At 39.8% G+C, this 10,131-nt stretch overlaps 3 protein-coding genes and 1 pseudogene across 4 annotated transcripts; all 4 read left to right on the top strand.

The window, feature by feature from the left end:
* Positions 1 to 392: 392 nt before the first annotated feature.
* LOC141816129 (uncharacterized) lies at positions 393 to 2,115 on the top strand. 2 transcript variants are annotated; one of them, XM_074703963.1, is made up of 3 exons: positions 393 to 569; positions 699 to 1,501; positions 1,779 to 2,115. In XM_074703963.1, exons 1-3 carry the CDS (start codon positions 512 to 514, stop codon positions 1,851 to 1,853), a joined length of 936 nt encoding a protein of 311 aa, XP_074560064.1. In that variant the 5' UTR covers positions 393 to 511; the 3' UTR covers positions 1,854 to 2,115. The 2 variants fall into 2 exon arrangements, with proteins under 2 accessions (XP_074560064.1, XP_074560063.1); XM_074703962.1 differs by lacking the exon at positions 1,779 to 2,115 and having other exon boundaries at positions 699 to 1,606.
* A 2,337-nt stretch (positions 2,116 to 4,452) lies between these two features.
* Positions 4,453 to 5,256, top strand: LOC141816127 (uncharacterized; the record flags this gene model as incomplete). Its single annotated transcript, XM_074703960.1, has 1 exon — positions 4,453 to 5,256. A coding segment is annotated over one exon (804 nt), but the record flags the coding sequence as incomplete, so codon positions are not given.
* Positions 5,257 to 6,499: 1,243 nt separating this feature from the next.
* Positions 6,500 to 8,042, top strand: LOC141816126 (uncharacterized; annotated as a pseudogene).
* A 69-nt stretch (positions 8,043 to 8,111) lies between these two features.
* LOC141816128 (uncharacterized) lies at positions 8,112 to 9,741 on the top strand (the record flags this gene model as incomplete). Its single annotated transcript, XM_074703961.1, has 1 exon — positions 8,112 to 9,741. A coding segment is annotated over exon 1 (1,630 nt), but the record flags the coding sequence as incomplete, so codon positions are not given.
* Positions 9,742 to 10,131: the final 390 nt, after the last annotated feature.

The raw sequence follows: 10,131 nt of genomic DNA, 5'->3' as shown, positions 1-10,131 counted from the left end.
TTTTAATTTAGTCCAGAGTGTTATAACACTAAAAATATTTAAATAGTATATTAACATACTATTATAATGAGTAATTTTAATAAGTTTGAATAATTTGATTAAATTAATAAAAAATATTTTAATAAAAAGAGTGCTCCATGTATAATAGGTGTGATAAAGTTAGATTAAAAAATTTATTAATTTATTTTAATAATTATAATTATATTTGCTATATGTTATAGTCAAATGTGCAGTAGTAATGATTAAAACTAAAATAAAAGCGTTTAAATATGAGTATTTTTAAAATAAAAAATATAGTAAAAGTTTTGCACCCGTATATTTCCGTCAGTGCGCCGACGCTTTCTCCTTTGGACGGTCTTCTTCGATTGACCACTTCCTGTGACTCCCCCCGATGCCCGATCGAAGAAGCGAAGAAACCCTACCCCCTCCTTTCCTGCGCCATCCTCGACTCCCCATGCGCGGAGAATCATAAACCCTACTCCTTCCTTTCTAGGGTTTCGAAGGGACGAAGATGGCGCCCATCCTCAACTACGAGCAGCACGCACAGCGCCTCATCGACCCCGATTTGCGTACGATCTTGCTATGTTTTTTAATTTCTCACCTGACCATGTTTCTTTCGTCGCTTTGGTTTCGACGTGGTGCGAGAGAAAAGAGATGGATCATTGATGGCGGTTCCTGCCGTTGCTTGCCTTTTGCAGCATTGCAGGTGCGTCTGCAGATGGTGATGGAGGTGAGGGATAGCCTTGAGATCGCGCACACCTCGGAGTACCTGAACTTCCTCAGGTGCTACTTCCGTGCCTTCTCGGTGATCCTGACACAGCTGACGTCGCCGCAGACCACTGAGAGCGTAGAGCACAAGCTTCGCTACGTGGTGGTCGAGATCCTCAACCGCCTTCCTCACAGCGAGGTACTCCGTCCCTTCGTCCAGGACCTTCTTAAGCTCTCTCTTGCTGTGCTCACTAACGATAACGAGGACAACGGCTTCATTGCTGTTCGCATCATCTTCGACCTACTTCGTAACTTCCGCCCCACCGTCGAGGCTGAGGTCCAGCCCTTCCTCGACTTTGTCTGCTCCATCTACCACAACTTCCCTGCTACCGTCGCTCACATTTTCAACTCGAACGACAATGCCAACCCTTCTTCATCGGGGTCTTCTGTCACCTCCCCTTCCCCGCTACCGCTTCCATCTTCCCAATTATTGGGAAGCAGGGGGGATGATGGCGGTGGACTCGATGTGCCTTCCGGGAATGGTGGCATTGGTGGCGTAGTAGTGCCCTACGCAGGGGCCGGGCAGTTGAACCCTAGCACAAGATCATTCAAGATTGTCACGGAGAGCCCTCTGGTAGTGATGTTTCTGTTCCAGCTCTACCCAAAGCTTGTGCAAACGAATGGTCCTTACCTTTTACCACTTTTGGTTTCTGCCATCGCCATTACTGGGCCAGAGAAGGTCTCCAATAATCAGAAGCCTCAGTTTGTTGAATTAAAGGGAGCACAAGTCAAGGTCTTACTCTTATTTTTTTTTGAACTGTCTCTTGCTTTAGGGAATACAGAAACATCATTTCCCGTCTCTTCACCGTTACTCATATATTAAGAGTTCTGTCTAAACAAGCAGGAATTATGTCTTTGTTGGAAACATGTCTTTTGTATGTGAAGGATGTCTGTTTAGATTTCTTAATCTGTTTCCATGCTACTATGGTTGAGATAGATTTATGAAAATTTGTTCCTTTACTATGCACCCATTAATGCATATAATGACTTGATTACAATGACCTGTACAGGAATTGTTGCTGACACAATACTTAGTAGCTTCACTTAATCTGAATTTGATAATCCTCGGCAATGGAAGGAAATGACGGTGATGATCAAATATATATTCCCCAAGTTGCAGATGATCGGAAGCCCAAAGTTGGTATGGAATTCTCATCTCTAGAGGAAGCATTTTTGTTTTATAACCAATATGCACGAGAAGCTGGTTTTAGTGCAAGGATGAACACTAGCAAAAAAAAAAAGATTACAAATGAAGTTGTCTGGAAAAAAATTTATTTGTTTTAAAGAAGGTCAAACAGATAAAATGAGGACAACTAGAGATGTAAAATGTGATCACCAAATTACAGAAAGAGCCCACAGTGATATTAGAATTGGTTGTAAGTCACACATTTCACTTGTAAAAGAACAAACATGACCTAATTGGGTTATCAGTAACATCATAGAAAGTCATAATCATACCCTCTCGACTCCTTCAAAAGTACATTTGCTTCGCTTACATCGTCATATTTCAAAAGCAAAGAAAGCATTGACTTAACAATTTTTTTAGGCTAATTTGTCAACTTCTCAACAAATGCGAATATTTGAGATAGAGTACGGGGGGCCCGAGCGGGTAGGTTGCACAGAAAAAGATCTTAGAAACTTTGACCAACAACTAAGAGATGAACTAAAGGGTATTGATGCTGAAACATTGATTGAGTTTTTTTGCATCTGAGAAGGAAAAAATTTAGTTTTTTTCTTTAATTATGAGATTGATTCAGAAAACAGATTTAGTAGATGTTTTTGGGCTGATAATGTATCGAGGAGGGCTAACATTGTATTTGATACGACATATAACACTAATAAATATGGGTTGATTTTTGTACTATTTGTTGGAGTTAATCATCATCATCAGATAATTATTTTTGATTGCGGTTTTCTAAGTGATGAAAAAACTGATTCCTTTGTTTGGTTGTTTAATAAGTTCATAGATGTCATGCCTAAAGGAGCACCAAATGTGATCATTACCGACCAAGATCTTGCTATGACAAAAGCTATTGCACAAGTTTTCCCTAATACGGTGCATCGATATTGCTTGTGGTACATATTGAATAAATTTCCAGAGAAATTAAATCATTTGACTTTTCGTGATTACTATCAAAGCATAAAGAATGTCATTGCAAATTCTACAACTCCTGATGAATTTGAGAAGTCACGGGAAGACGTTATCAAATGTGCTAACTTGGAGAATAATGATTGGTTGTCATTGATGTATGAATTGCGATAAAAGTGGGTGCCAGCATATTTTAGCCATGTATTTTGTGTTGGAATGTCAAACAGTCAGAGATCTGAAAGCTCACATGCATTTTTTAAGAAAGTCATCTCAAATAAGAACTCATTGATTGATTTTATCATTCGTTTCAATAGGGCACTGAGACACCTAAGACACAATGAGTTAGCTGCTGACCATGTTGATATTAATGAGCATCCTCGAACTAAGACAAATTGGCCAATGGAAATTCAAATGGTTAAGGTGTACACGAAAAAGAAATTGTTGGAGTTTTAAAGTGAAATTAGTGATAGTCACAGTTATTATGTGCAATAAGCGTCTGTACGAGATGATTTATTGATTTATAATGTGATGAAATTTCAAAGTTCTTCTTCATCCAAATCAAAGTTACTCACGCATGACAAACAGAAGGACTACATATCTTGTAGCTGTAGAAAATTTGAGTTTGAGGGCATTCCATGCAGGCATATGTTAGCTTTTTTCCGCATCACCCAAGTCTTTCATTTACCTGAGTAGTATATACTCAAACGATAGACACGAGATGCAAAGGTTGGAAGAAATTATGTTTTGGGGGAAGATCAACTTTCCATCAATGATCCAAATAAGTTTTTGATGTCAAGGTTTTCAAGGTTATCCTATAAAGCTTTATTAGTAATTGATGATGCATCTTTGACTGATGAGGAAACATCCTTTTTTGAGGAACAACTAAATTGTATCCACAACAAAATTCAAGACATGAACATTAGTAAAACATATGACATTGGTAGTCAAAGGAAGAATTCTATGGATGACACCCTTGGTATTATTCATCCTTCTTTAGTAAGAACAAAAGGATGTGGAAAAAGATTAAAATCGTCAAAGAAGAATGCAATCTCAAAATCCAGGTTATGTCGTGGATGTGGCCATCGGGGTATGTCTCATGATAAGCGTAATTGTCCGATTTTGTAGCAAAGGTATGTACTGATTATTTCTATATTTGTAGGTTAAATTTATTCATATTTAGTTAAAAAGCTTTTTCTGCCTCCTCTCTACTCTTAAAAGACTGGTGTATAGCGCCCTTAAAGCCATTAACTTGACTAGATGCTTTTATCCAAGTGTCATATACTCCTAGTTGACGTCCAACAAAAACAACATATGTTTTTCCCTAAATAAAAAAAAACATTCAAATTATTATATAACTAAGATATTAAGTCAAAATTAAAATGAAATGACTTACCATTCTTGCTACGTGTGTAAGTTTGGATTTACAACTCCAACCTAACAAGCTGGCCAATCAATTTAAGAAGAGAAATCAACGAAACATAAGTCATTCATTCTACTAAATATACAAGCAAAGGAAATCTGAAACAGGAGAGACTTCTTAATTTCCAATTGCACTTGAAAACTACAGCATAGATTTGAAGTTCCTTTTGTAACCTTCTGCTCAAACAAATGAGGGTGCTATCCTCATTTTGCCTGAAGATATTGGTCAATACTCGGAGGTAATTTCTCGATGGGAGTCCATTACCAACAATCTGGTGAATCAAAAGGTATGGGTTGATAATGCGCAAAAAGTTCAATTTATTGAAAATCTCCTAGGAGAAAATGAAAAGAAAATGTGGATACAATGGCGTATGGCCTACGCCTCAGAATATGAAGCCTTAGTAAATATGGCAGGTGAAACGCAGAATATATTATCAGCCATTAGGCGTTCATTCCTGCTGGAAGACCCCTATCAGGAATCTACAGCAGAGCAGGATCAGGCCTATGCAGATATTGTAAGATTATCATGTGCTAATATGAAGGATATTTTCTCTTATTTGAAAGACTTTGAAATGCTTGCAGCAAAATCAGGACGAATGTTCATTAGTCCTGAATTGTCAGATATGATATTTAAGAAAATGCCACCACTAATTGGTGAAGAAATAGCTGCTGCCTACAAGGAGAAGTACCCGACTAATCAGGTAGGAATTGTACCTAGAATTCATATTACCTACCAATATTTGGCAAATATATGCAAAACGGTAGCAGTACAAAGGTATGTCAAAGACTTGGCATTCTGTAGTAAAATACCCATACCAGGGTATTATAATAACAGGCAAAAGAAATATGGAGTCAGAAAGGCCAAGACATACAAAGGGAAACCCCATGACTCTCATATCAAGGTGTTCAAAAGAAAGAAGAGTGAACAGCAAAAGAAGTGCAAATGTTTTATATGCGGAAGAACTCCGAAGTCCTACTAAGAAGTGTCTATAAGTCTCTTGAGAGTCTGTAAAATATTGTGTTTCGGTCGGATTCCAACCGAATCGGGGCCGGACTCCGGCACTCGACGGACCGCCGGCGAGTTACGGTTCCAACGGGCCCGGTCCGGCGGCAATCGGTGGTCGGACGACGATGAATGGGCGGCGAGAAGCGGCGGAGGTCCGAGGAAAACACTGTGCAATCGCGATTTTTGGACGGCGTGTGTTGATCGCGATCGAGCGTGGACGGCGTGGATCAATCGCGCACGGGGGCGCATTTTTTTCGTCGCGCAGTATATATATATATATATATATATATATAGAGAGAGAGAGAGAGAGAGAGAGAGAGAGAGAGACAGAGGTCTGATATCCCGCGCGATGCCTCCGCGCGACCCCCGTACGCGACAGCCCGACCCCCACTCGTTTCTGGCAGCCGTTCATCGCCGTCCGGTCACCGACGGCCGCCGGTCCGAGCTCGTTGGAAGCGCAACTCGACGGTGCACACCCAGGCATCGGATTTCGGCCGGATTGGGCCGGAATCCGGTTTGAATTCCGACCGGATTGGGCCGGAATCCAGTCGGAATTCCGACCGAAACACGGCAGTAGAGTCCGGCCGAAATCGGGAGCCAGACACTGGGAATTAGCTATTCAAACCCATGGATATGAGGGTTGGAACACTGCTGAATCAAATCTGTTAATTACCAGAGGTTTAATAGGCAGATTGACGAATACCAGTCATGCTGGTTTTAGATATAATGTTCAGAATGTGGCTGATTATCTGGCTAGTACAGGAATCTCAAAGCAACCAAGAATACTTGAAGAACATTCATTAAATTTGATCAGTGAAGTAAAAGAGCAGATAAAGAGAATAGAGGGGGTAATACAGGAGGTGAAAAGGCGAGTTTCATGAACTACCCTCCCTCTTCAAGTACTGAAGATTATGTTAATGCTCTTGAGGTAACAAGGTTAATCAGTAATCCTGCTGTTGGTTTTGTCACTGTAGAAAAAGCTACAAATAGTGACATAAATAGACAGAACAATACCATAATTGAGCTTCTATTAACACTCAATAGAAAGCTTGATCTGTTATTAGCAAAACCTGTTGTTTCTGATAATACTGAACAGGTTGCAGCTTTAGCTAAGCAGCTTGAAGGGCTTACTCTAACTCCTACAAAGAAGAAGAAAGAACCCTTCTACGTATATCGAAATCCTTTGGAGATATTCAAAGAAGAAAAGGAGAAGGTCAATGGCAACAAGGAATAGACCTTCTATTACTGAAGCAGTCACTACTACTGGAACTGTTGAACCTGTCACCTCTTCACAGGAAGATCAGATACGAAGCTACCGAAGAATGGCGAGATTAAGATATGAAGCCCAGAGAAGACTTTATGGTGGAAGAAATGGAAACAAGAACACTGGAAAGCCAGTTAAACCCAGAAGCTGAATTAGAACTCTCTCAAAGAAGAAGAGCTTCACTAGTCCCTGCGGAAACCCTATATTCTTCCAACTGGTCAGAACCACGGCATAGGGTTTATCAGCATTATTCTGAAACCAGGATTCTGGTCACAGGAGGACAACAGAATCTCCCTTTGATAAATCAAGAAAGTTATACAACTTTGCGAAGGGAAGGTATGCAACTAGTTCATTTGGGATTAGTAATGATAAGAGTTCATGCTTTGCATCGCAGGAATGCCGGTGTTAATGCTTTAATAGTGCTGAGAGACACACGATGGACGGACGACAGATCCATCATCGGTACCATGGAAATAGACCTGTCTGAAGGTACACAATTGGTGTATATTGCACCAAATATGCTAATTAGTCTTGAAGATTTTTATCATCATATTGAATTAGCTATTCAAACCCATGGATATGAGGGTTGGAACACTGCTGAATCAAATCTGTTAATTACCAGAGGTTTAATAGGCAGATTGACTAATACCAGTCATGCTGGTTTTAGATATAATGTTCAGAATGTGGCAGATTATCTGGCTAGTGCAGGAATTCATGCAGTATCAGCTGCACCAAGAACTACAGCAGAATTGCAAGGAATGAGGTGGACTCTGCAACCACCAGCAATAAATCAAGTCCGAATCCCTCAGGAGGTGAGAACTACTACACTAATGGATGGTTCGGTTGTTCTTTCTTTCCAGGGATACCAGTCAGCTAAACAATCTCAACCAAGAAGGATGAGCAATCTGGACATTGAGGAAATTAGAAATGAAGGAGAAGAAGAATTTATTGGGATGCTTTCAACCCAATATGTTCGGAAGAAGGAGCGAAAAAGGTTCAAAGAAGAAGTCTTCAGAATCCTCAACCGATATGGGACACCTTAGGGTGGCCTAGTGGAAAGTTATGACTTTCTATGTTGATTATTCACCACCAGAAAGGCCACCAGAATACTACCTCCCTATCACTCCAACAGGCTGGGGGGATGATGATGAAATAACCTGATGAATTCAAAAGATGGGGCTATAATCAAAAGTTCAAAAGATTTATGCGAAAAATATCCACCAGAGGGATGGGAAGCTGATGATATAATAATTATTCCAACACCAGAAGACATGCTTGGAGTTTCATCAGGAAAGCCGGAAAGAAAGCCAGAAGACGTGGATCCAAGATCCTGAAGAAGGAAGAAGAAATTTCCCTGCTACGGCTGGATAAGTGAGAGTGATGATGATGAAGAATGTGCTCTCCCAAGTATCTGGGAAGACACTCCGTGGGATGATAATCCATTCTATGATCTTGATGAAGATCTACCAAGAGAAAGTGATGATAAAACCAAATAAATGAAGATTTTGAAGAAAGTGAAGAGGAAGATTTAGGCTCCTATTTCTTGGGTCTCGAGTGACCAGGAAATGGATTATCCTATAAATTCCCCTACTTCTGTACTTGATGAACAGCAACCTCCACATTGGGATGTCTCAAATCCTGAGGATGAACAATATTGGCAACAAGTGGTACAAGAAGTAGAGCAAGCTGAGGAGCAATACCATGCAGCAGAAGAAATGAACAAACTCTCTATACAGGAAGAATCAAGTTCAACAGAAGGTGAGGAACCTAATGATTGGCTGTCTTATATAGGTCAGAGTCAAGAAGAAGAAGCAATACAGAATGATGATGAGGAAGCGGTTCATGTAAGCATGGAGCAAATAGAAAGGATGGAATATCCAATTTTACAAGACATGATGAAGCAAGTGGAGCAGGCCTTTTCAAGTACCAGTGCCGTATCAAGGTACAACCCTCCACAAGAACCTCTAATGGGTCAAGTTAATTATCCTCCTGCGCAGAATAGAAGGCCAGAAGTCAGAGAACCACCTGCAATCTTTAATGGAAGATTTAAAGCAAAAGGATACGATCATCAACCATGGACCTTACCTTCTGCTCAAACAAATGAGGGTGCTATCCTCATTTTACCTGAAGATATTGGTCAATACTCAGAGGTAATTTCTCGATGGGAGTCCATTACCAACAATCTGGTGAATCAAAAGGTATGGGTTGATAATACGCAAAAAGTTCAATTTATTGAAAATCTCCTAGGAGAAAATGAAAAGAAAATGTGGATACAATGGCGTATGGCCTACGCCTCAGAATATGAAGCCTTAGTAAATATGGCAGGTGAAACACAGAATATATTATCAGCCATTAGGCGTTCATTCCTGCTGGAAGATCCCTATCAAGGATCCACAGCAGAGCAGGATCAGGCCTATGCAGATATTGTAAGATTATCATGTGCTAATATGAAGGATATTTTCTCTTATTTGAAAGATTTTGAAATGCTTGCAGCAAAATCAGGACGAATGTTCATTAGTCCTGAATTGTCAGATATGATATTTAAGAAAATGCCACCACTGATTGGTGAAGAAATAGCTGCTGCCTACAAGGAGAAGTACCCTGCTAATCAGGTAGGAATTGTACCTAGAATTCATTTTACCTACCAATATTTGGCAAATATATGCAAAACGGTAGCAGTACAAAGGTATGTCAAAGACTTGGCATTCTGTAGTAAAATACCTATACCAGGGTATTATAATAACAGGCAAAAGAAATATGGAGTCAGAAAGGCCAAGACATACAAAGGAAAACCCCATGATTCTCATATCAGGGTATTCAAAAGAAAGAAGAGTGAACAGCAAAAGAAGTGCAAATGTTTTATTTGCGGAGAACCTGGTCATTTTGCCAGAGATTGCAAGCGAAAGACAGGAAATATTGCAAGGGCAGCTGTGATGGACCAGCTAAATATTCCTACTGATTATGATGTTCTTTCTGTTGATATTAATGAAGATGATTCTGATGCAATCTGTTCATTCTCTGAAGGTGAAACAGGTCCAAACTATGTGAATGTAGCACTAAATGACACCCCATGGACTCATGAAGCAGTCTTTATGATGGGAGCTGAAAATTGTGGCTGGAGAAGTCAAGTTTTTGTAGGAGATTTCATGAAGAATTGCCCTCATGAATGGGAAGAGAATCAAGTCATCGCTGACAGTAAATATGTATGCTGTACTTTTTGCAAATTAGTTACTACTGACAATATGCGGCTACATTGCATATTATGCAGGATGACAGTATGTCCAGCATGTGGACCATTCTATTTAAACAAAACTTTGGTGCTCAAAAAGAATGAGGTAATTCCACCTTATGAAAAGGAGGATCAAGTAATCCAAGGACTACTGGATTATACGCAATATTTGCGAAGTCTTGTTGACAAAAGGGCAGTAGAAAATCAAGTAAGAAATGATGAAGAAAAATTGTTTATTAAAGTCAAGAGAATATCTCCAACAGCAATTTTTCCAAAAAGAAGAACTGCAGGAGCAGCAGGCTATGATATTTTCACTAATGAAGAGGTACATATTTTAGCCTATCAACAAAGCCTCA

This window comes from Curcuma longa, unplaced genomic scaffold (genome assembly GCF_044706935.1).
Source record: "Curcuma longa cultivar G26 ecotype Majalengka, Jawa Barat unplaced genomic scaffold, ITB_CL_G26_1.1 contig_14438, whole genome shotgun sequence".
NCBI classification, from domain to species: domain Eukaryota; kingdom Viridiplantae; phylum Streptophyta; class Magnoliopsida; order Zingiberales; family Zingiberaceae; genus Curcuma; species Curcuma longa.
Note: the sequence above shows the minus strand (reverse complement) of the source record. Positions and strands in the feature narration are given on the sequence as shown.